At 48.8% G+C, this 26,179-nt stretch overlaps 1 protein-coding gene across 3 annotated transcripts in view; it reads right to left on the bottom strand.

Annotated features, from left to right (window-relative positions):
• Positions 1-743: 743 nt before the first annotated feature.
• FAM78B (family with sequence similarity 78 member B) overlaps positions 744-26,179 on the bottom strand; it is an 86,158-nt gene continuing 60,722 nt past the window's right edge. The window contains exons 1-3 of one of the 3 annotated variants that reach the window (XR_007123016.1): positions 15,274-15,660; positions 11,872-12,802; positions 744-2,331 (exon numbers count right to left, since the gene is read on the bottom strand). Coding sequence is in view for 1 of the 3 variants with exons in the window: in XM_047704651.1 (XP_047560607.1) it covers positions 12,280-12,802 (523 nt within the window). In the remaining 2 variants the exon portion in view is untranslated. Of the gene's footprint in view, positions 2,332-10,838; positions 12,803-15,273; positions 15,661-26,179 lie in introns of those variants that run through there. The other 2 variants (XR_007123015.1, XM_047704651.1) reach the window with 2 other exon arrangements.

The following is a 26,179-nucleotide window of genomic DNA, read 5'->3' as shown; positions in this document are numbered from 1 at the left end:
CGGATTAAGGCATTATCTGTAGCCCCAATTAAAACACAAATGTCACCTGGAAGGGGTAACACTCAACTCTTTAGCACCCACCGACTGAACCGTCTGTCACCTGTCAGAGAGGAGGACCCTGAGAGATGGGACGTAGGGCAGGGACATTCTGACTAATGGGGAATGGGGGAACGAAGGCTTGGTGGTATGAAACACAGGAGGGGACAGGCTGGGCAGCGGAGGGTGTGTGTGGACTAGTACTCGTGCCAGGAAATTACCCGGATGAGGGAGATCGAGTACTAAAAAACACCTCTTCCCACATCCCAGGTTTCCCTAGGCTGTGTGTGTGTGTGTGTGTGTGTGTGTGTAAAACAGTTTGTTTATACCTAATACAGAATTCTGGTGTATATATCTAATACGGAATTCATCTGGGCCCACTGTAAACATGGCACATCTCTATAGATCTTGATGGTTTTGTGCAGCACATGAACATTACACACATGCACACATTCACACACGCATTCACTCACACTCAGCGATGGAGAGCTTGTAAGTGAGAAGGGGGAGATGTCGCTTCTCAGCCGTTTGGGATTTGGATGCCACGCAGTTGTTGGGGGAAGGACTGGCTCAGGGTGATGAGACTCCTTCCTCTGTCACCGTCGCCCTCATTCACTTCAGGCGGCTCTGCAGAAATGGCCGTCGTTAACAGCACTCGGCACAGGCCTTCCCATCAGGATTGGGATTCGGAGTCACCAAAGTGCCCTTTAAACCTCTGGAGTTGGGGAGTGCAGGGCAGGTGGAGAGAGAATCTGGCGGGGAGTAGGTTTTGTTCCTAGGAAAGCTGGACACGGTTTGAGAGCCCCTGGGCTGGGTGCAGGCACCAGCCTTGGGGTGCAAAATGCTGGGACCTGCCAACTCTCTGGGGATCTACTCAGGCTGGTTGACCTGATGGGTAGGTTGAGTGAGGAGGAGGGACTGGAGAAGTGGGAAGAGAGTTCTCATTCCCCAGTGGCCGCTCCCATTCTTGGTGAGGCAGAAAGCTCCGGAAGTAGAGGATAAAGGATGTGAATGGACGGGAGGGATGAAGGGAAAAAACACTAGAAGCGCTTCCCAAGCCTAGCTTCACATTAGGATCATACAGGGTACTTTTAAAAATGCCCACGTCTAGGCTCTAGCCCCAGATTGTGCTGTAATGAGTTGGGGAGGGGACAGGGTATGGATGATTTTTAAACTCCTCAGGCATCTCTCATGTGCATGTGGCCTTTGGAAGGTGGCCGCAGAGCAGAAGGAGAAGTCTAGATCCGAGATGCCCCCCCACAATGCATAGAGGGCCGGGAGAGGGGACGGGCTGCTGGGAGCTTCTATTTGGACAGCTGACCCTCTGTTTGCTGATTTGTGTGGCTTTATCATGACTAGAACTGGTGGTTTCTAACCCCTCTTCTGGCTGAAAATCGGGTTGGGGTGGAAGTGTTTGGGTACAGAGAGAGAATCCCGCCCCCTTTTTTCTGTGGCTTCGGAGAGGAGTCACTCACTGTGCTCTATGGGGCCAAGAAGACAGATTCTGGGGCTGGATGCCTCAAAGATGAAAGTGGGTTTTCTGCTGTATAATAAATACATATTTCCTAAATGAATCAACCAGAAAGCAAGCCAATCAATAAACCAATAAATAAAACAATGCACACCGTTTTTGCCCTCTTAGGGTGGCTCTCCCCTCTCCCCATCAATCCTGCTGACAGGCACTTTGCCCTTGGTCCCCTGAAGACACCCAGCCTGGTCATGCCGGGGAAGCAGGACTGCTTTGGCCCTAGCTCCAAGGATCAGAGAAATCTCAAGAAGAGTATCCACATTGGCCCCCCAATGTGGAGAAGGGAGGAAAAGGGGAGATACGCCTTCCCTCTGTTTCCCACCCAAAAGTGTAGGGAAGGAAGGCAAGAGTTTGGAAACCAGGGCTGGGCCATGTTAGGTGTCTGAAGTCCAGGCTGACCAGCTCTTTCTCCCTGGGCAGCTTCACTCAGAGGGTCAGGGATGGACTTGAGATCTGGATGGACCCAATCTTTTCACACACAGAGATACAGCAGGCACAGCTCCCACTTCAGCGCAGCCCACCAAGGGCCAAGCAGCCAGCCCAGCCAGTCCATGGGGAGTGCTGCATGACCCGTCGTGGGGTAGGAGGGGCTACAGGTCCTGGGGTGGGAGGATGGCTAGGAGATAGTTAGAATGGCACTCGTTTTAATGGGAAATCAGCTGTCCAGGTCTTCCGCTTCTAGAACCACCAGCCATGGCTCACTTCCTCCTCTTTAGTTTCTGCCATGTGGTTCTGCTTGCTGGACGTGCCTTGTCCTACTAGGTGACCTGTATGTGGACATGGAAACATGTAAGTAAGATGGGCATTAAGACAGTGACCAAAGAGTGTCATTCCTTAAAAGCAGGTGTTTATAATCTGGGCTTTATAAATAGATTTCAAGGGGACGACGACCCTGGAATTTTATGTAAAGTTATTGGGACTTCTTTACATATGCATTTCTCAGTAAAGATGGCCTATAGCTTTTATGTGGGTCTTAAAAAAATGATTAAAAACTAAAATAATATTAAGGGATTCCAGATGACACATAGGTGTGACTCACCAGCAAGCCACACAGGGATCTAAAGAAATGGGTGGGAATTCCAGAACCCCCATCCCCAACCCAACCCCATGGCCTTGATTCTCAGCATCAAGGCACTAGGAGATTTGTAAGACTTGCTGATTTACCAAAACCCTGTGGCTTATCCCATATTCCTGTGCCTGGGTGCACGCTTCAAATGCACTAAAATTTGTTGAGTGTAGGTCTCCACTACTCAGTTGAAGTTGTCAGTCCATTTTCCTTTTGAAGACAATTGGCTACCACTATTTTTGTGTGGGGAAGGGTATTTGTGTGTATCCCTCTATGTAATCATTGTGATCCTGAAGTCCTAGCGAGTAGTAGGGGGCGAGCTGAGTTTTTCAAATAAAAAGAATATTTTTGAATGCATGGAAGGAGGAGTTGCCCCGAGGCAAATCCAAGCACCAGGCCTCCTCCTCTTTATTCCCTGATCATTTCTTCTGCTTTGTGTCTTTGGATTTTTGATACACTGCTTTTGCTCACAGGGATGCGAAGCTGTAACGGCAGAGCAAGTTTTTCTGAGAACAAATGAACACGGCTGCATTTTTAGAATGTATGCATGGTTTCAATTTCAGGAAGAAAACAAAACCCCAGTTCTTACAGAGGTTGTCAAATCAACTTGTTGTAGTTGTTTGAAGTTTGCAAACAACCTCATTATATGTACAATAGCCTATAAGCCATTAATAGCCGATAAGCCCTTCTAGAAACTATTCCTAGACTCTAGACTAGCTGCTGTGCTCTACCGTCTACAGTGCCTGTTCCTTGTCCTTCAGTAAGTGAGGGGCACCGATGGGGCTAGGCTCTGCCGTCCCTTGATATCTTGCATGGCGCACAATGACAGACGTGGGGGATGATGGCAGAAGATGGGACATGAGGCAGGCACAGGTAGGCAGAAGCCTTGAGACAACCTCAGAGCTGTGTGCTGCTCATAGACCATACTGGAGAGAAGCCTGTGTGCAAAAGTCACATCCTGGTGACGACTGCTTTATTCCATTCCTTATTACAATGTTCATGTTACGTTAACTGTGTTCGACTTGCTCTACAATAAGGGTACCTTTGGATTAGTGTAATTTTTGTACAGGAAATATTTTAACTGCATGGTTGAATTTTGTTGCTCAGTTTCCCCAAGGAAACTCTGCCAGTATGTTCTCACAGCCTTAAGAACTTTGAGGGGGGTGGTGACTGCGGCCCTGAGAATAGGCCTTCTTCCCGCTTCACAGATGGAAACATGAAGATGCCTCGCATGAGACCGCATGTTACCGTCCGTTCAAAAGGAGCGGTCTCCCGGTCCCTGGCACCTTCCTGAGCATTTGAAAGAGGGAGCTGGCTTGGGAAGTGCCTGCCTCTTTCCCAGAGACAAGATCGTTCTGTGCTGCGAAAAGTCTGGACTCCAGCTGAGTTTCGAGCTGCGTGTTCTCTCACAACAAAGGCCCTCTCTCCCTTCTGATGAAAGTGCCCAAAGAAGGTGTTTTCCTTTGTTTGATTTTGTGAGTGACTCTTGGGAGCAGGTGTTTTTTGTGCTGTTTTCAGAAGACCCATGGAATTCTTCAGGTCAGACAGCAGACGAGTCTTCCTCCCGGAGGCGTGTATGCATGTGTGTGCACCTACGTGTGCGTGTGTATGCACTGTATGCACACATGCACTGCACAGGGAGGGCGGGGTGGCATAGAGCCTCGGTCCCCGTTCATCTGATATGCCTACGCAGGGCCCTTCTTTCTTTCCTAATTAATTAGAAGTAATCGCTTTCTATAGTTTCTGGTACGTGAGGGAGTGAAGTGGGAAATAATTTAATTGGCTGTCTTGCTTTCAAAGCTCAGTTTAATGAAATAGTTCTCAGCCTGAAGTGCATGTATTATCTTTCCTGTTATTATTCCAATTAACATTTCATTGGATCATGTCTGTGTGGAATATTCTAATTGGTTTGGAGGGTGGGGTGAGGGACAAGAGTAGACGGAGAGATAACCAGCTGTTTCTCCCGTCGCCAGAGCCCGCGGAGGTATGGATGCGGCTGTCGGCTCTCCCTGATGCCTTTCCTTGGAAGAGATCACACAATGGGACGATGGAATGTGGCTTGTCACCTCACCTGTCCTCGCCAAGTCCTCGGGGCCGGAGAGGCGTCTTCTCCTCCCAGGCAGGCCTAGGGAGCGCTCACTAAACTGGGGTGACTCGTGATGCGTGGCGCCAGAGAGGACGAGTGGTGCCCAGAGCTTCCTGTGAGCCTTGTCTCTCCCCCTGGGCAGGGCCTCTGTTTAGTCTGGCACAAAGTAGCGGCTCCGAATAAACACTTGCTGGAAGAATGAGTATCCTGGGGGATCTCACAGCAGCCGCCCCCCAGCCTCCCTTCCTGTAAAGAAGGCAGCACGTAGACGACGCCAGAGCAGGGCTGGGAGCGGGCTGAGGGAAGCCAGGCGTCCCGGGCAGACACCGTGGGGTCCTCCCTCTCAGCAAGGCAGAGTCGGTGTTTGCACAAACACGCATCTAGGGCCTTCTGAAGTTTTTGCACCCTGGGTGCCTTGGTTGACTCAGCCTTTTCCTGGGCCTGGCCTGAGGCCAACTACTCTGTCCTCCTTCCTGTCTCCTCCCTGTTCCCAGAGCCCTGGGGGCTCCTGGGCCAGCCTGAGACCAGCTGCCCATGCAGCCTTCTTGCTGTTTGAATGCTTCACACGCACCGCCCGAGCGCCATGGTCCCCAGGGATGTCCGAGAGCAGCTGGGCCACTGCTCTGGGTCTCGGCCTTCTCCCCTCAGGGCTGTCACGCTAGCGTCTATTTTCCCTTCCCTCAGGCATTTCTGACCCACACTCAGCTGCTTGAAGGACTAAGCCACATGTTCTGGGTTAGCTAAGGACCCCTGGGAGCCTGGAGGTGGAGGACAGGCTCCTGCGTGTGGCCCTGTGGCCTGCTGCCCAGAGGCCTGGCTTCACACTTATCCTGGTGAGAAGAGCGGGTCGGTTCTCTTCAGGACCACTCCCCAGTTGGGCAAGAGTACCTCTCTCCTGTGGTGGAGGGTCTGTGGTGCTGGGTCCCGGTGGGGCCAGGGGGCCCTTGGGAAGCTGTTCTGAGGCAAGCTGTGTGGCTGGCGCAGGTGGGGCCATGTGGAATAGGGCTACCTCGGGCACGCTGGGCAGAGAGAGGGGCCATAACCAAATATGGCTGCCCTGCGGTGGGACAGCCTGAGGGGTAGAACATTTGAAGAAGTATATCCTTCTTTCACGTGTACCCTCAGAACCGAATCTGTAGTGCAACCTTCAAACTGTGGAGTCCTAGCCAAGATCTGGGGCATCGGAAACTGTGTAGAGACAGGACGGTGGGAGAGCCTCACTCCCAACAGTATATATATAATTATTTTCTACCTCTGTATCAGTGGAAACCCACAAAAAGGTGTGTGTGTGTGTGTGTGTGTGTGTGTGTAAAATTATTATTATCATAATTTTCCACCTCTGTATCTCTTGCGTGAGCTCACAACAGGAAAAGTGCTTCTGTCCCTGGCTGGCTCCTCTAGGTGGCTTAAACCAAGCAACGTGTGCTGGGATTTCAAGTCTGGTCCAGATCTGATGTTCAGCCCCTTTCCTTTCCAAAAGGCTTGTTGGAGTTGCAGCTACGAATTCTGCTCACTGTTGCTTTCCATAGGGCTTCATAGTAGTCTCCTTTCTTTTCCTGACTGCCAGGGTCCAGGCCTCTCCAGCAAGGTGTTTGCGGGTGGGGTGGGGGGTGCTAAGAGCCCACCACCCTCCACTGAAGGCGGGCAGGCTTGGTGGGCAGAGTCGGTTTCCCTGAAATGGTTTTGGGCTTCCCAGGAGGTGGAACTTGAGATCGTGCATTTAGCTCTGGGCCCTGGGATTCTACCAATGTGACAGTGCCTCACAATGACTGTGATGTTGGCTGGGTTGTATTAGTGGCTCAGTTAACAGCAGAGGAAATGGAAGGCCGGGTGAATTAAATGATTTGCTAAAGGTCTAGTTCACCAGCTGGATCTCGAGTCACGCTCAGGGCCTTGGCTCTGGCCTCCAACTTCAGAACCCCCAAACAGGCCTCCCTTCCAGTGAGGAGTAGGAGAGAAATCACCTGAAGGCACGGAGCCTGGGACAGTTGAACCCAGACTCTTCAGGAGAGCTGACTCTGTCTTGTCAAACCGCATCCAGGGACCAATCAAAAAGGATGAACGCCTGCATTCCTGCAGACACCCTCTCCTAGTCAGTCAGCCCCGCCCGGGGAAGAGCAGTGGCCAGACTGACAGACAACAATACTGGCACTGAACGAGGAGAGAATGTTCTGTGAGAATGGAGTGCAGGCGTGCAGCCAGAAGACGGAAGCTCAAATCCTCCGCGCATGACTAACATTAAAGTGACCTTGGACAGGTCGCTTGACCTTTCTCCTCAAATCCTTCAGCCGTAAAATGGGGACATAGGGCAGCTCTTCCAGGATCATCAAGAACAAAATGACAGAATCTCTAACTGTGCAGTGTCAAGTATAACATACTAACCAAATGGGAGTTGTTGTTAATACAAAGATAGAAAGATTAGGCCAGTACTAAGATTTCCTGTCTTCCACAGAGCTCTACATAAAGGACAATAAAAACCCCTTGTTAACTGTGAAGCATGGTACAGCCAGAGGGAATGGTTAGCACGGCTGAGATTAGAGGTGGGATGAGATTAGAGGTGGGATCCATGGGCAGGGGTGGGGGGTGGTGGGAGAGCACAGCCACGGCCCTCAGCTCCCCAGACGCATTCCCATAAAAGTGTCTGAGGATGGCCAGATAACCTTGGCTGTCCTCTGGCCACTGAGCTGGCAAGGCCCCCGCAGGCCTTCTAGAGGCAGATGTCCTATTGGGAAACTAGAACCAGATGTACTCAAGATCTCAAAAGAAATTAATGGCAATAAGACTCTGGGGTAAAAATATCCGTGTGCACTGAGCTTGCTCACTCAGCTCCCTTCTATCTGAGGATCATTTAGGCTTAATTATAGAGTTCAGGCGTTCATTGGGTTTTTGATTAATTTTCTTTTCAGCTTGAGGAGTGTGAGAGTGTAGTGGGTCCGTGTGTGTGTGTGTGTGTGTGTGTGTGTGTGTGTGTTTACATCTTTCTTTGCAGCTCAGTTGGGAGCTGGCTCTGGTAATGCCTAATTGTGCCCTCCGTTCTAACAAGAATGTTCGAGGTGCCACCCGGAGCTCAGAGAGCCATTGTATGTGCACTGCCTCTGCCCCGGGGGCTGCTTCTGCCACATCGAGGGATGGTGGCTGGCAGAGTGTCACTCAGCTAAGACCCCAGCTGCGGGATGCACACTTTCCTTCTCTTTTCATGCTTATGGGCTGTTGAAGGGGCTCTGAGACCAGGAGAGCAGATTTCCTCCTCTACTAATGACCAGGGCTGTACTGAGAGCTGCCAAGTGACAGCAGGTCCCCCAGCCTGCAGTCCCTAAGAGGCATTTTTGGGGACAGTCTCCCTGGGGATTGCAAGGTTCTCTGCCTAAGAAAACAAGGTTTGTCCTCTTATTTTTAATATGTCCACTCAGTGGCTGGTAGGGACTACATGGCTGTGGAGAGGAAAGTGACTTGCTTCCTTCTCTTTGGTGCCCTCCAGGCAGGGAATGCCTGGGGGGATGGGGCGTGCAGTGCAGTGTGGGATTTGGAGCCAAATGGCCCAGTGTGAATCCTAGCTCCTGACATTTCCCATTTGTGCGCCCATGGATAAGTCACTTAGCCCATCTGGATCTCAATTTATTGTCTCTAAAATGGGGACAGTAATATCAACAACAAAATTACTCCCTGCAAGACTGTCTGGGGACGAGAAGAGGCATATAGAATAAGCCTTTGGTAAAATACTCTATAAATCACAGTTCTCTTATTTTACTGCACAGAATTGCTGCTTAGAACGTGATTTTGCCCTATGAGCTATCATCCCTAGCACCAGGAGACAAGGGGTTGTAAAAAGCCCATGATATGGGAGGGGGTGAGAGGACTAGCCTCCAACCTTCCCGTGTGCTGTGGACCAAAGCACTGAGCCGGGAATTCAAAATCCATGATGCAAAGGGTCCAGATTAAGAGTTCAGTCTCCAAACAGCTGTCATGGATAAGAGGGATTCTGAAATATTCATTTTTTTTGACATAATGGTAATGAAGATTTCACCCTATTTTTTAAAGGGGGAATTCAGTTGTCTCTAGTGCTGGGAGGGTGAATTGTCCAGGGGCAGACACTGGAGGGGACTCTGGGTCTCAGGTAAGTGTGCACATGCTATGCTATGACATTTGAGAGACCCAGGCTCTTCTCTCTTGGCTCTGTTGCTAATTAGGTCTGTGACCCTGAATAGATGAGCTATTTCAACTGGACCTCAATTTCCTTGAGATTGTGGAAGAAAAGATCTCAAAGGCGACTACATTTAAGATCTATTACCTGACAAAATGCTCTTTCCTACACGGAATTAAAAGCTCTTGCATAACCAGTCAATTATGTGTGTGTTCAGAATCCAAGTATAGCCCTGAGACCACCCAACTAAAACCTGATCAAGGCCCTGAATGAGCTTCTCTAAACTGATGGCCCCTGGCATCAGACCTCACGGGACTCTCAGGAGAAGAAAAGCCTGATGGGATGATGGGGTGACCCCAATAGAGATTTCAAGGTGACTTCTCTCTTGCTGGAGAGCATTTCATTTGGCAATACCTTGACTAAGCTGAAAGGTAACGATGGAAGGATCCCAGAAAAGAAAAGGGATTGTTTCCTTGCAAAGCGACTTCAACTTGAACACTATTGGCTGCAGGGCAACGGGGCATTCTGCCAGCTCATTCCCAGACCGAGAGACCCACTGCACAGCTTGCAATAGTATCACAACAATAATCATAATGTATATTTGCCCAAGGGCTTTTAACTTTGATAAGCACTTTCCTCTCTATGTTTCTCATTTTGTTATTACATAATTTTCCAGAAAACTGGCCAGGTCGTTTCTTTTCAAACTCTGCAAAGTGCAAATTTTCAGCAGGAACAAGTCTAGCTGTGTATGCTGCCCCTTGCGTTCTACAGATCTGCCCTTGAAAAAGTTACACTAAATGTAAATGTGATTGTGGAAGTCATGTCTTGTTTTAATGGAGGGGCGAGGGGAATTTAAAAACAGAAATCTTGTACAGGATTTTGTACAATGGATCTTGTACAATGGATTTTGTACAATGAAATCTTGTACAGGATTTTGTACAATTGTACAGGAAATGTACAATTTCTCATTAACCAGTTGTTTATTGCAATTCTGGATTTTTAAATATCAGGTTTTCTTAGCATAGGGCCGCATGGGTTGGATTCCAGGATTGGTGTCCGGGCATTCTATAAAGGTGGTGTCTAATTCAATCAGAGAGACAGTTTGTTGTTTCAGACATCAGGGTATAAAATAGGCAGTTTATTTCAGCCATGGAGCTCTTTGGAGCTCCCATAAAAAACAAGGAAGCATGGGAAGGACAGTGGAATCCAAATGTAACAACTGAATTATTTTTAAATGGAATGTCTCTAGGTCTTCTGTGAGTCACTGATGTGTCATTAATGTGCTGTTATAAACAGCTCAGCTTGCCATCAATAACTCATCTATAAGAGAGTGGTTGGTGGTTGGGGTGTGAGGTTAACACTACAGGATTTCAAGCGGATCTGTTAAACCTCTCTTGCAAATAAGCACCATCCCCTGGGACTAGAACCTGAAAGAAATTAGACTTGGTTGTATTTTTAATAAAAGTAATGAAAAAGTCCTCCTGTTTTTTCCTCTCCATTCTGAAACTCTGGTAGAAGATATCATTGGAGCCAACCATAGGACTGTAATAATTACTCTGAACTTCAACTCTTTCACCTCTGAAATTAGGCTGCCAGTATCTATCCATAAAATCTACAATGACATTGTGACAGTTTTACAATTATTTTGCTTGGGGGATTTTAAATGAAGAAACCGTGTGTGTGTGTGTGTGTGTGTGTGTGTGTGTGTATGCATGTGTGTGTATGCATGTGTGTGTGTACCACAATTTGCATGACTGCGAATAAAAAGAAAGGCTCTTTTCTGGGTGATGTACACTAGAACATTTTGCCAAAAATGGCAAAGACTGGAAACTCTTTGGGGCACCTGGGTGGCTTAGTGGGTTGAAGCCTCTGCTTTGGCTCAGGTCATGATCCCAGGGTCCTGGGATCGAGCCCCACATCGGGCTCTCTGCTCAGTATGGAGCCTGCTTCCTCCTCTCTCTCTCTCTGCCTGCCTCTCTGCCTACTTGTGATCTCTGTCAAATAAATAAATAAAATCTAAGAAAAAAAAGATTAAAAAAAAAGACTAGAAACTCTTTAAAATGTTTGCTGGTGGCCTGACTGAAGGAAATATGTTCTCTCATCCTTGTTAGTTGGATCTGAGCCATTGTACGACGTGAGCAGCTCATCAGATTTTCATTAAAGAGCTTTGAAGTTAAGCATTATGAGGCACTTCCTCACAAGAGCTCATGTAGTTAAAGTTGAGCTTCTGTGAACTCGAGCTAAAATAAACATATATAAAGTGTATGTCCCGGGCTACAAGGTCATGTGCAGGGCCTGCTGGCACCTGTGTCGGTCAGGCTGTCAGCATCCTGGTGTGTATGCCTGCCTGGGGGCGTGTACATAGGTGTATGCATTCTGTATGTTCACATCATTCAGAAGCTAAAAAGACCCCAAAAGAATGAAAATAGTCTTCTTATTTGTTAAAATGTTCTCAAAATCCTACGTGGATTCCATAGTTTATAAACAATTATCTCTTTGTAAATTTAGAATTGGTAATGGGAACAGGATAAGCAGCTGTAAACAAAATCACAATTAATGTTTCACCAAAGAACATGGTGAAGTCCCTAATTATCATAGCTTGTGCAGAATACAGGAACTGTCTATCCAAATACTGTGATTAAGGATATTCGGAACTAAAATCTTAAAAAAAAAAGATATTCGGAACAATCAAATTTTGGAAAGAGGTGGGTAGATGGAACCATCGAGGCACCATCTGTCTATTCACATCAGAACTCTGGACAGTTCCCAGGAGGTGCCGCCCCCCCCCCCCTTCAGAATGAAGCGAATATCAATGCATCTCTAATTCTCTAGGTGTATCTTTCATTCCACTGAGTATGTTGAAGATCTGATTGTCTACTAATAAATTCATAGGTATTACTTTGTAGTATCAACTCGTTCCTCCTTCTCCCCATTCTCTTCACCTCCCGACTTCCATCCCACCCCCTTCCCCAAGCACCCTCTAGTCAGACAGCGGGACTGTCTGTCTTACAAACACCTGGTGTGGATGTTTTCACTCCCACTTCTAATTGGTTGGAAAGCAGCATTTGCCACAGGCACTGTTTAATTTTGTTTCCATCCCCTGCATCTCACAGGAAAGAAATGGTCAATAGTTCAGGTAAAAGAATCATCCTGGTCAGCTCCGAAATATGGCTACTTGCATGGTAATCACAGCAAGTCTGTCAAATCAGTGATTTCTTTATTCCTAAAAGGAAGGGACTTTTCCTAAGGATTATGGTTCTGCCGCCCCAGAAGCAGGCCTGCTCTTCGTAAGTGGCTGCAAAGGCTGGCAAACCAAGAGGTCTGCTTTGGCTCAGAAACTCAGTTTGGCTCCTGCCACCCCTGGCAACCTCACTGCATGTCATAGCGCCATGTGCTCTGCACACAGTCAGGCCAGTCTGCGTCTACTTAGGAGGGATCACAACCAGAGGTGGTCCTCGCTTGGGCCTCCACATGAGGACCTGGGCATCGTTGGCATTGGGTTTCACTAGTGCATTAGGGGGGATGGGTTCCATCCGGCTCAGGATCCGGGGCTGCTCCTGCTGAGTCCTGCCCACCAGCCGGGCCCGTTGCCCCAAGAGCTGAAGAGGGTCCACCTCAATGTCCACCCTCATCCTCCACTTGATGGTCTGTAGAATGATCTTCTCCTTCGTGGTGGTATTCATGGCCACCAGCCAGGTAGTGAAACTTTGGTCCCTCTTGATCCTTGTGAGCAGTGGTACATTGCTGTCACTCACTGGCACTGCCCATGTCACACTTGGGTAGAAGTTGTCATTCATGCTGACGGAGAACCTGGAGATCTTGTTCGTGGGACCAACCAGGGTCACAGTTTCCGTGGTGTTCCCGTACCAAGGGTAGCTCACCCCATCTGAGTCACTGATGGCTTTTACTCTCCCTTCCCTCAAGTCAGGTAGTTCCCAGCTTGACCTGGCAAAGCAGAAGAGATGCACAAGAAAAGAAGAGGCTGAATGAATTTTTAAAAAACCGAGGAGATGTTCACCACTTATTAACATGGTCAACTTGGGCAAAATGGGAAGTTCAGAGGGGAATTCTGGTCAGAAAAATTCTATGCTGTGATGCTTCGGTATTAAATAGGAACAAATCAGAATAACACAAAGATTAAAAAGCTATACTAAACAAGTTAAATAAAGTCATAGCTGGTCCAACTGGAAATAGAAAGCTCAGAGAGGCATTTGTGAGCCCCATGAAGGCATCAACTCGTTGGGATGGTGGAATTGTAATCAGATGGTGGAATTGTCATCAGCTGGTTAGAGGTATTCCATTGCAAGAACCACTTTCTTGGGAAGTGTGCGTGTGTATAAGGTTTGTTTGTTGGGAAGAGGTGGTGAAATCTGATGTACTTGGAAGGAAGTATCAGGTGGAAAGGAGGGCAAAAGGAGCAGAGTTAAGGGTTACACCAATTTCCCAAGAAATCATAGTAGTAGAATTTCTACTCAACAAAGAAGGTTGCTAAAATTGCTAAAATTCCAGTCATTGGCCAATCTAGCACCTGGCAAACAGATGTAGAAACTGATAACAAAAGGAAATCATGGTCACCTTGAAAACCATCTCAATGCAAATGTTGTGCCGTAGGCTGGCATACATAGTCTCTAATGTGCTGTTATCCTACTGACTTCAGGTCCAGCCTGGAAGTCCAATTTTTTAGCTTAGCAAACTCATCATTCTGGATACTTTGCTACTCCCCCTGGCTGCTCCTGATCTTAGCTCATGTCTCTCCCCTCTGCTTATCATCACTACCATTGCCATCATCGCCGCCATCATCATCATCATCATCATCACAGCTGATACTCATTGAACACTTGCTCTATTCCAACCACTGTGCTAAGTACTTTAACTATGTTATTTCTCAGTTAACATTCAAAATATCCCAAAAGATACATGAATTTCTATTTCCATTTTATACACAAGAAGATGGAGGTTTAAATATGTTAAAGCCCACACCAAGGGTTCTACAGATTGTAAGAGGTGGGGCTGGGAATTATCTGCCTCCAGAGTCCATGCTTTTGACCACCCTATTTTACCACCTCCTGGTTCTGGAGAGAGCCAGAGTGGAGAGGACTCAGACTGTCCCGTGTGATTGCAGGTCCCAGGACAGCCCCAGGGAGCTGGACTGAACCCAAATAGAAGCAGAAGTTTAGTCAGCAGAGGCTGCCTATGCATTCTCCATATACCCACTGCTGGCACTGGGAGTGATTCTCAGTGACATAATTTAAAAAAATGAGATGCTCCACTCATCAGCTAAGATGTGGCTGCCTTGTTTGATAGAAAGTTCTTCCTCTTATGAAGTGACAGAAGATCCTCCAGGGCTTTATACGAATGGCTTAAGAGAGAGTGGCATTGTCAAGTTGAGGCTAAAAGGTCTCAGCATCCTTTACCGTTGCACAGATACTGAGCGGTACTAATTGCTGTTGCTGGCTGGTTCCCACAGCACCCCTGTGCTAGTCAGCCCCCGTTGGAAGAGAAGGAAAGGCAGGGCTGCCTGGGGAGGAGGTGGGCCCACCACTGCAAGAACCTTTTCTCTCATCTCCATGCCCCTGGTAACTGCTGGGATTAACTGCAGTGTGTCATGACTGGTAGAAATGAAGAAGAGGAAATGACCTCAAGGAGAAAGTCAGAGGGAGCCCACTTTGCTGTACATGCTCACTGTAGCTGCTCCGATGAGTAGCTCCCCAATAATGCTACAGCCGTGTCTCACTGTACAGAGGGAAGTCAGTGTTGTTTCAGTGGGATGTGACCATATACGCACCAGAGGTCAGGTGAGACCCAATCTGCTTGTTGGGTTTATGAAATCAGCTTCTTGCCTCCAGCTGAAGTGTGGGGATGATAATTAAGTCACCAGGCATTTACTTTCTGTGTTGCCTCAACTCTGTTCTCCATTCAGGTGGCAGTAACCAGGCCTGCTTTGGGTTCCTTTTGTTCCTTTGTGGGATGGGAGGACAAGCATTCTTGGCAGTACCAAATTGTACTTGTTCTTCCATCTTGGACACTGTGCCAACTGTGGCATATTGGTTGGGGAATTTTTCATTCTGGTGTGTTCTTGGTTTTTGATTCTGGTATAACACTGTCCTTCTCAGGACTGGCTATCTTGCTGGTCAATTAAGAAACTTTGTCCATAGAGTCTTTACAGTTCCTATTTTTGGCCTTACCTTCCTGCCTAGAGGTATGTGAGCAGACTTAAGCCCAGGGTTCTAGACGGCAGTCATGTGGGAAATTTACAAAGTTAGTTTGGTCCCAGATTTTCTGCAAACAGAGATAATACAGTAAAGTTGCACTCCTGTGCCTGTCTTGGGGGAGAAGGAAGATACCCTTTTCTTGGACAATTCTGTGGAATAGAGAAATAAAACAAGTTTCTTATTCATCACATCAGAACAAGGTACCTGGCTGAGTGTAGCCAGTGGGCAAGGTGACCTTGGGAGGCCCTGTTTCAGTCCATTCACATTGCTGTGACTTCTGACACTGCTCTATCGGAAATCCTTTGGGTCTGAGGCATGTTCTCTCCCACAGCTCCAGGGACTGAAAGGCTCCATCATTAAGGGAAGGTTTGATTTTGGAAGTAGCCAAAATTCATTATGATGTAAGTCTAGTGAATAGGTTTCTTTTTTGCAAAAATATCATATTTTTATTTCTTTTATGAAAAATAGGTACTAATGTACATTCTAAGGTAGTGGCGCTTTTTTTTTTCCTCCAAAAGAGTTATGCCTATACAGTGCATGACTGGTTTATGTAGCTGATAAACTGGCTTTGGTAATAGTATTCTTTTTTTTTCTTTTCTTTTCAAGATTTATTTATCTGACAGAGAGAGACAGAGAGAGAGAGCGAGAGCATAAGCAGGGGGATGGCAGGCAGAGGGGGAGGGAGAAGCAGGCTCCCCACAGAGCAGGGGGAGCCTGATGTGGGACTCAATCCCAGGACCCTGGGATTATGATCTGAGCCGAAGGCTTAAACACTGAGCCACCCAGGTGCCCTGGTAATGGTTTTCAAAGAAGTCCCTGATAAACTCCAAGAGTGATAGGACCCTGGAGTCACTCTCTGACCATTTAAGAGGACTACTTTGAAGTGCTGGAGGCACTTCAAATTCCACATGGCCCAAAGTGATCATGCTGCATCGGCTCTCTGCTCAGAGGGGAGCCTGCTTCCTCCTCTCTCTCTGCCTGCCTCTCTGCCTACTTGGGATCTTTGTCTGTCAAATAAATAGATAAAATCTTAAAAAAAAATGAACTGGTGAATATAAATGTATTTAGTGACAGTCACTAAATTATATACCGTATATATACTAAATTGTGTATCATATATATGCCATACACACACACACACACCATATAATATGGCATATAATTACACCATATATATACCATATAAATGGTAAAACTATGTACCATTATATATATAATGGTATATAATGGCCATTATATACCTACATACAAAAGTGAACGACACAGACTCGGAGTGATACAGGATGTTGGAGACATGGACATCCATGCAGGCTATAGGGGGAGAGCTTTGCAGAGGAAATGGGTATGAAATATGGGATCAAAAAAAGGCACACCCCAGTGGGAGGTTCTACCATGGGCAAACATGTGGCCTTAAGCATGAACATGGAGTGTCCAGGAAACAGAAGGACCACCTAGGAAGAGTAGAGACAACGCTGGGTGGACAGTGCAGAGTCAGTCTGTGAAGTAGCCTTTAGTAATGGGCTTAGGCATTGGGCTTCATTCCAGAGGTGGTAGGACTTTTGAGCAGGGGATAATGTGCCAGGAAGTAGGGTGATGTAAGAAGGAGAATTAGAGGGCCAACAGGAGGGAACCTGGATGTTTAGGAGATTTTGCAACATTGTAGGTGATCTTTAATGAGGCTTCCATCTAGGCTGGAAGGAACGGAGGGGAGGGGCAGATACTCTATGGCTTGGTAACTGATTGCCTGTCACAGACAAAAAGAAGGGATAAAGTAAAACACTGAGAGGAGCCACACACAGTTGACATGTGTGTGTGTGTGTGTGTGTGTGTGTGTGTGTGTGTGTGTGTGTAAAGTCATTCTCAGAAGTAACAAGGTGTGGTCCCACTGCCTCATATATCCCACACCCATCCCTGGACCCACCCACAGTGGTATTTCAGAGCGCAAAGTCCTGACTCCTCCATGAGGGAGTGAAGATGGAGTCACGTTTGTCTTTGCATCTTTGCCCGGAACACAGTGGCTGACACATCGAGCACACGCATGACTCCTGTTTCCCCGTGTGTCTCATGAGCTCTTCCTCGCCATCCCTTGCTGATTCTGCTTCATTTCTCAACCTTTTACCCTTGGAAAGTGCCAGGTCTCAGTTTTCGGTTCTCTTCTCCTTTCTATCTACTCACGTTCCCTTGGTGAATCCAGTCCCACAGCTAAGTACCATCTACATCCTGACAACTTCCAAAGGTCTATCTCCAATCTGGATTGCTTCCCTGAGCTCTAGATCCAAAGACCCAACTGCCCACCTGCCAACAACTTAGGAGTCACTCTTGACCACACTCTCACATTCCACGTACTATCAGCAAATCCTGTTGATGTCATCAAAATCTATCCAGAATTCAACTCTTGTCCATCTATCACCTCCATTGCCCTACCCGGATCCACGCTAGAGCTGTTCTTCCTGGACTGCTGCCCTAGCCTCCTGACCAGTCTCCTCCTTGCTAAAACCTCTGCTCTGCTGCCCTGGTCTATTTTCAACATGGTAGTCTCAGTGATCTTGTGAAACAAATGTGAAATTATGTCATTCCTCTACCCAAAATGATTCCATGGCTCCTAAGCCACTCAGGAAAAGCCCAGTTCTTGACAGAACCTATGTGGCCCTACATGATCTAGCTCTCCATTTCCTTTTGGCTATCATCAACTTTTCTTTCCTTCTTGCCCATTCAGCTGAGCATGCCAGGAAGACTCCCACCTTATGGCCTTTGCACAGACTCTTCATTTTACCTTAAGCATTCTTCCCTCAGGATCTTTAAGGCTTGCTCTCTTGGCTCCATTATTGCTGGCTCAAGTATCATGTTCTCAGTGCAAATTTTCTTGCCAACTGTACTTAAAATCACAGCTTCCTGCCCCAGCACTCCCCATCTCCTGACTCTCCTTTACTTTTCTCCACTGTCTAATACACTGTATTACTTACTTTGTTTGTGGTCTCTCTCCCCTCACCCGGGTCCTCAAAGGTAACCCTAAAGAAGGAAGGGATTCCCTGTTTTATTCACTGCCATATCTCCAGTACCTAGAACAGTACCTGGCACATAGAAGGAGTTCATAATTACCTACTTTTGTGGAATTGCATGGCTGGATCAAGAGCTTAGGAGAAAGTCAGGGCTACTAAATTTGTCAACTATCTGCATGGAGAGGATTGGCTGATTGGTGATGGTGAGATGACTGGGGATAAAAGAGATACCTTAGGAGGTTTGTTCAGATGGCCAGGAGACAAGAGGAGCCTAAGAAGCAGAAGAGTCAGCAAACGGGGACAACTCACTTCCAAAGTTAAGAGAATTTCAGGAAGCCATCGTTGCCGAAAGCCACATGAACTGAAGAGAGTGGGGTTAAGAAAAAGACCATGAGAATTATTAATTATCAAGACAGCAGTCAGGATGTGTGGTGGAGGCTGTCCTGTAAGGGGTTACAGAGGGAATGAGAAAGCACAAGAAAATACTTGGAGTTCAGGTAATTCCTTCAAGAAGTTGGGCAACAAAGGGAACGAGAGAGCGAGGTGGGGAGAAGGTTGGGCAGAGTGGCCGAGAGCAGGAATTTGGAGCCAAGGTGCCTCGGCTTGTGAACCAAGTGCTACCACCTACTGGCTGTGTCAGTTAGGCAAGTCACTTGCCCTCTCTGTACCAGCTTCCCCACCTACAAAATAGGACACAGTAATAGGATTTACTTGATGTACTTGGTGTGAGCATTAAATGAGGTAATGAATGCAAAGTATGTAGCACTGTGTGTGGTACAAGTGAGATCTGGCTTGAGGTATTAGTAAGGAAGAGCAATGCGGGGAGGGTTGGGAAGGAAGGAAACTAACAGCCACTGATCCTTCCATGGGCAAGCAGCTGACAGCAACCGTGTGAGGCAGGGATGTTGATATGCTGGTCACATAAGGAAAAGAAGCTCAGAATGAACTGTGCAAAGTCCTTCCAATGGGAAGGGCAGCACCAGGATCTGAAGTCAGGTCTCTCTGACCCCAAACCCTGCTCTCTCTCCTTTACCACACTTGTGGGAAAGTGCCTTAATCTTAACCTTAACCGTAAATGAGTTCTTCATCTCATTTTTTCTCTTCGAAGTCTTCGCCGTGCTGAGTGGAGAAAACACTCACACTGTGCTTGGTGGTTTGGGTGTCAGTCCCAAGGTAACAGTGGGCTGGCCTCAGACAAGCTGCTCCTGTCAGCCTCAGGATCCTCGTGTGTAAAATGGGAAGAAGAATAACTCCTCACAGGCTCCTTACATCTCAGAGCTATTACAGGATCAACTGGAGTGATGGAATGTGAGCACTTTGTAAACTATAACATGCTGGGTAGACCTTAGTATCTGTTTCCCCTCTTCCTACAACCCTCTCCTCACGGTGATAAACATGGCATTTTCACTTTAGAGAACCAGTCATTGACCCAAAGCTCACAGCTAATGGACTCACCGATGGAGCTAATAATGAAAACATCGATTATTGCAACCTTCGTGCTTTCTGCATCCGATTTTTAGAAGAAAAAGGCAAATCTCATTTAAACAAACTCATGTGAAACATTTCATTCAAATAAGGGATCCCTGGGTTGAGGTCCAGGTTCCAGCCAGTTCTCCCAGTGCCCACAAGGGACAGTGCAACCTCTCTGAAGAAGCCCTCTTTGCTCCCCACCAAGTCTTGTGGTCACCACGGGGATGGAGGCCAGCAGCAGCATTCTCGAGGGCAGGGAGAAGCAGCACTGCTGACACTGATGTCCCCTGATGGATGTGTAGTTTCAAGCCTGTTTCAAGCTCCAAGGGAGGCTTTGGGATCCAAGATGACACGGCCCCTCAGACCAGGTGAGAGGAGTCCCTGCCTGGCCTTATGCTTTAAGGGACCCACTCTGGTATCTTGTAGCTATGCTAGTCCACACTGAGCAAGGGGGCCTGTGGGGCTAAGAAGACATGCCCACCTGAAGCCTGTTGCCCTCCTTCTAGACCACAGTCTGGGTATCTGGGATCTCAGTATTCCCAGCCCGTAGGGCTCCAAATGTGCCTCCATGGTCAATGCAGGCCTTTTGCCCATTCTGTCTTCCTAAGGGCAGCCTACTCTACCTGTGTGTGCCAAAGCTTGGCTGTTTGTTGGGGGTGCACATGGAGTTTGGACACGTGTGTTAGGCATCCACATGCATATGTGTGATGGTCCATATCTCTCAATATGGTAATGAGCCAGGGTGGGAAGAGGAGTGGGGCCAGTTGGGGTCAGTTCTTCCTGCGCTGCTACACTCTAGCACAGAATTCTGAGGAGTCCAAGGATTCTAAATCTGAACCTTGTTTCCTAGGTTGTTATAAAGTTGTGTCTATCAGGGTAGGAGGACAGAACTGATGCGATTTAGCACTTAGTCTGACTTACACCATTAGCTTTCCATTAGTTGACTCAGAATTAAATTTAGTACTTAGAAAATTTAGAAAATAATTAAAATTAATATGTGGGCCTTCATTTGTGTTCTTTCCTTGGGCCCTACAAATGTTGGGGACAGGTGGAGATCTCAAGCCCTGTAGCTTCAGAACCCCGGACAGCTCCAAATCAGTATTTCCTTTTGGTTTGTGTGCTTTTACTCACTCACATCTGTTCAGTCTTAACATTTACAGAGTACTCTCAGAAATAGCTTTGCACACACTTCTTAGATCAATCTCATGAAGTGGGTATCATTCTACTTTCCATTACACAATAGGGAACTTGTTCAAGGTCATACAGCTAGCGATGGGCAGAGCTGAGTTGCGAATCTAGGATCTGATTCAAAATTATGTGCTTTTCTCACAGTGACTCCCTGGTACTAAATTAGTGGTCCAAAGGCTCTGAAAAAATAATGATAATAGTCATGGGTGGTATTAGCCAATAGACACTTGCTATCGCCATACCAGTTGTTAAAATATTGAAACATTTTTTTAAACAATGCTAAACAGACACCTTCCACTCTCCCCAAATGCCTCCCAGGGCCCCAGATCTCTCCAAAGTCTACCAACTGAAGAGTTAATGCAGGCAGGACAGGGGACCTCGGAAACCCCGCTCCAGCTCTCAGGCCGATATTAGCCCTGATCATACCACAGGCACTGCTCTGAGAGTCTGTGGTTCGTCCACCCTCTGACCTGCTCCTACAGGAATTTGGCTGCTGTGTTAACTTCACTGCACTCTGATGGCGGGAAGGGGCTCCTGGCTTCTCTCTTCATCTTCAGGGCTCAAACCTATGGCATTACCACTCAGGAGTGTGGAAAATTAAAGAGAACGTCATGTTTTCTGAGGATTCAGGCTTTTCTCCATCTACTGCAGGGACAAGCAGTCAGTGCCACATCCCAGAGTCCATGGCTCAGGATCACTTCTGACTTGGCAAAGGCAGGGGCCAGCACCTTCGTGTCCCTGAATCCACCCCTCACCCCCGACCTGAGTTGCTGGAAGTAACAGCCCCATGGCTGGTGGGTGAAGGGAGAGGAGAGGAGGAAGAGAAGCCCCTTTCAAGGAGCATGTGGGGGCAGGGCTCAGGCTGGGGAGAGGGCTGCAGTGGGAGGTGGGGGAAGCAGGAGTTCAAGGCCGCTGCCCTGTGTCACCTGGTGAGTCCAGACGCCCACCGCCTCTAGGCAGCTTCTCAGCCTGTTTAGACACCAGTCCCCGGCCCGGCCCTGGCAGGGCTCCCGGTTCTCAGATGGTTTGCACCATGATTACAGAGTAAGTTTTTAAAATTAGGTTTTTCCTCATTCTGCACTGTTTATGTCAGACTCCAAGAAGCCTCCCACCTCCTCCTCCGCCCCTTCCTTTCTGACCACATCCTTTTTTCTTGGTACAGAGGGAGGTATTTTTTCCCACAGCAGAAAAAACAATTTCCAGTGTTTTTAAAGAGCCCCCCATGTTGGGAGAGGCACCATGTTTCACTGAAAGGCTTCCCTTGCGACCACACTCATGTTCTGTCTGGACTGGGTTTCACTAGCATGAGAGACACATTCTTATTATGCATTTATCCTTCACTACTTTCTCCAGTGGACCCCCTCGCCCAGCAGGTTTCTCAGAGGCCTCTGCTGGCTTGTTTATATTTGACATGCCTGAGGTTTCGGGTCAGTGGACAGTTTTCTGGGTCATAGGACCCCACCCACATGGTTTTCCCAGGACTCCGAGGACACTGGGGACTCTGGCTGCTGCCCTGGATCTCAGCTGGGCCTGAGATCTCCCCTCTAGGACCCTCATTTGGTCTCCCCTCTAGGACCCTGGCAGCCTCCTGATTGAGTCTCTGGCACCACCTGCCGCTGGGGAGCCAGTTGTGGCTCCCAATGAGTGGTTCTGAGCCCCTGCTTGTCATGCTTCCAGCCTGTGCATTTGGGGCAGAAGGAGACATGGCTTCCATCACTCCACCTGGTCCCAGCCCCAAGCCAGCCTTCCTGGGAGCTCCTACACCCCAGAATCCAGCTCCTGTGATGATGATAGGCCTCTGACCCTTGGAGCACCCAAACCTTTTCTTTGCATTTTTTCCTCTTGTTCTGTCACTGACTGGGAGGAGGCTTACTTCTTTTTGTGTTAGTCAAGTGAGATTCCTAGTGTGGAATCTTCTGGGTCCTCCAGGTGGGTCCCTGGAGGAGGATACCTTGGGGCCCTCCCACTTCCCCAGTCCGGGGAGCTGCCAGCTTGGCCCCACACACCCTGCGGTCTCATTGACTCTTAGCACAGAGCATCTGCAGCTTTTGCTGTTGTTTACAAAGACACAACTGGTTTTCTGGGGGCTGAATCTGATGATAACATGCATCTGACAGAGACGGGGAATCCTGAGAATGGCTGGTGGGGGGCCCCAGGCAGCCCCACAGAGCAGTCCGCCTCTCTGCCATCCCACTCTGACATCTGGACCCATTGCCGACGGAGGCTGGGGCCAGAACTCTGAAGTCTTCGTATTTGTTGGCCTAGATTGTAGTTGTGGTTTCTTCCCATCTGGTTCAGGAATCATTTTGGGGGACAGTTCCTCAAGGTCAAGGACATACTGGTAATGACGTGATTGCTAAATCTTCCCCAAGATGAACAGGAAGTCACTAGATATTTACAACTGAACGAGTGAATGAATGAACGAACCAGAGCAGGGCTCCCAGGCCCAGGTGTCTGAGAGGCATCCGGAGGTGCCTGAGTCTCTCTGATCCCAGCCTGGAGAGGAGAAGTTGCCTCTTCCCCCTCCTGCCCACCCTATCAGCTAGTCCAACAGAGCAGCCCACAGGGCTCAGGCCACTTTGGGGAACCAGAACTGGGGAGGTAGGTAGAAAGGCCAACTGACCGGGGAGGGGCTGAAAGACCTGCTCTGGGCCACCAAGCCCAGGATGGGACTCAGGAGTGACGTGAGGGTCTGGGGACCAGGGATGGGGAGTGTCCAGGCAGGGTCTGGGGCACGGGCTCCTTAGCCTCAGTGGTTAGTGGGGCTTACAGGGTAGAAACTAGAAAATGAAGTCAAAGATCTATTTATTGGAGCAAAAACAAGACCAGAGGAGCCAGACTGAGCACAGTGTCTATGGTGACAAAGTAGAAACCAAGACAGGCAGAGGGGACTCCAAAAAGTCCAGTGTTAGTAATACCGCTATTGCCCACAAGAATGGCTGGTGTTAACTGGGGGCCTCCTGGATGCTGAACATTCTACTGGATACTTGATACAGCAACCCCAAAGTATGCACACGTTACTCCCCTCCACCCCCCCCCCCCAAATAGGGCACTGAGGCTCGGGTTAAATCATTTGGTAAAGTCACAAAGCAAGTAGGCAGCTGATCTGATATGAGACTGACTCCCCAGCAGCGGTGCCCACTTGTGGCTCAGAACCAGAGGCTGTTGGCAGCCAGTGCTGACCTGAGCGCACTACCCTGCTCCCTCACTCCCACCCTCCCAAAGCCCTGGTTCTCTGTACGGGTGACACTCCAGGGGAGGCGTGTCCCCAGGGGAGGCATGGTGGCCGAGGGACTTGGCCCTGCCGGGTGCCACTGGCTGGCTGCTGGGAGCACGCATCTCTCCCCAGCACCGGCACCAGGCAGGGTGGGAGGGAAGGCGGAGAATGGGGATGTGCCCGCGGCCCAGCACTTCCACCTCTTCTTCAAGGAGATCCCCGTTCCCACTGCGTCATACCCAAGCTGGTATCGGACAAGTTCCTGAAACAGAGCAGAGGAGCGGGGCAGACAGAGGGACACAGAAGGGACGAGGCTGAGGACGGAAGTGGTGTGGGCTAGCGGCACCGACTCTTCAAATCAGAGTTTATTGTTCTCATTAACTTTCCACTGTATGTTCTTCACACACCGCATTTCACAGCACGCTGAGCCGGGTGGCAGATGTGGGGGGATCACCAGCACCAACGATGCTGGGGGCAGACGGTATGTGGCTGCTGATGGCTCTGTGTGTGTCCTGGTGACAGGGCCATGAAAATGGATTTCTAGACAGGTCCTGCTTAGCACACAGAAGGGCTGCCTGTCTGCAGGGAAGTGGAGGTGGACACATGTGTGAGCATAGAGGAATTTGTAGAGGTATCACTGACCTAGAGGGGCAGAGAGATTCCAAAAACGCATTCCCCCGGTGCTGGGTCCAGGCGGGATGGCCCGGGGCTCTCGGCGAGGGAGATGCTGCACACAACTGCTCTCGCTTAATCTGGAACAATGCTCCCAGATGGCTTCTGTTATCACCACCCCATTTTGCAAAGGAGGAAACTGAGCCATAAGGAGAGGGAGTCATGCTGGGATAAGGCAGCTGGTAAACCGGGGAGCCAGGATTCATACCCTGGTCACCTCTAAGGCCCGTATTAAAGCACTCTGCTCTCCAGAGATGGGAGGAAACTACCATTTCTCAAGCTCCTGCTCTGTCTACCATGCTCGGTACTCTCTACAGGTCAGCTCATGTCATCTTCATAACGCCTCGTGAAGGAGGCTTCGGTAAGCCCTGGCTCACCAAGGCTGCAACCCAGACGGAGAAGTAGCTTGTGTGGATTCTCCCAGTTGGGAAGTGGCAGAGCCAGGATTTAAACCCAGGAGAGACCCCACACTCTTTCCCCTGCCCTGGGTGCCTCCCACTTGACCATGTTGTGTTTTCGATTTTAAAAAGTTACGTTAGGGGCGCCTGGGTGGCTCAGTGGGTTAAAGCCTCTGCCTTCAGCTCAGGTCATGATCCCAGGGTCCTGGGATCAAGCCCTGTGGCGTCGGGCTCTCTGCTCAGCGGGGAGCCTGCTTCCTCTCTCTCTACCTGCCTCTCTGCCTACTTGTGATCTCTGTCAAATAAATAAATAAAATCTTTAAAAAAAATAAAAAGTTACATTATTTATCTGTCCCCCCACTGTCCCCCCATCTGCTTTCCTTGTTAATCGATTAACTCCTTTAATGCCTAATTTGTGAAGTTCTTCTGCATCCAAGGCCATGTGGGAAGGGGGGACATACCACTGGCTATGGCCTGGCTCCTGGCGGGTGTCAGCTGTATACCCATGACCTCGGTGCAAGGAGGAAGGTGAGGAGCGCGCTCAGGCCAGAGAACGTTCTGGGGCGCTGGGGGTGCGGGAGGGCACCTGCTCCTCCGTACTTCGGTCTTTTGGATGCTCTTGTAAAATGGACCGTTTTCCTAATTTCCTTTCGAGAGCGTTCAATACTCCTGTGTACAAAGAAACGCAGCTGACTTAGGGAAGGTGTGTCTGCCGTTGTGTCCTGTGCTCTGGGGAAGGCGGCTCTGCAGTCAGCCTCCCCCAGCGCGGGGTCCAGGCTGCAGACGCTTTGAGCCAATGCTGCGCAAGCTGTGGGGCATCTTGTCCAACCGCCCGGAGGACTGGCTTTTGCCCCTGGATGGATCAGCTCTGCTCTGAAGATGCCGGCACCCGCCTGAGAGCCGGCCGGGGCGGCTGGCTCACGACGGAACCCTCCTTCCGGCACCTCACTCTCTTCAGATGTTAATCTGAAATCCGGAGCTTCATGCTTCTTCTGTCTTTGGGAGCCTGTCACAGCTGTGTGACGGGAAGGAGCCATGGAGCCCTCTGCACTCCGTGCTCCCCTCTGGCCACTCTCACTTCCCAGGGGAGTTTCCCTCTCCTCTGCAGGCCCTCTGGCTGTGAGCAAATGTATTGGTCTCGATGTCAGAAGATCTGGGCCTGCATC

The sequence above is a fragment of the Lutra lutra genome, chromosome 15, assembly GCF_902655055.1.
Source record: "Lutra lutra chromosome 15, mLutLut1.2, whole genome shotgun sequence".
Classification (NCBI taxonomy): Eukaryota; Metazoa; Chordata; class Mammalia; order Carnivora; family Mustelidae; genus Lutra; species Lutra lutra.
Note: the sequence above shows the minus strand (reverse complement) of the source record. Positions and strands in the feature narration are given on the sequence as shown.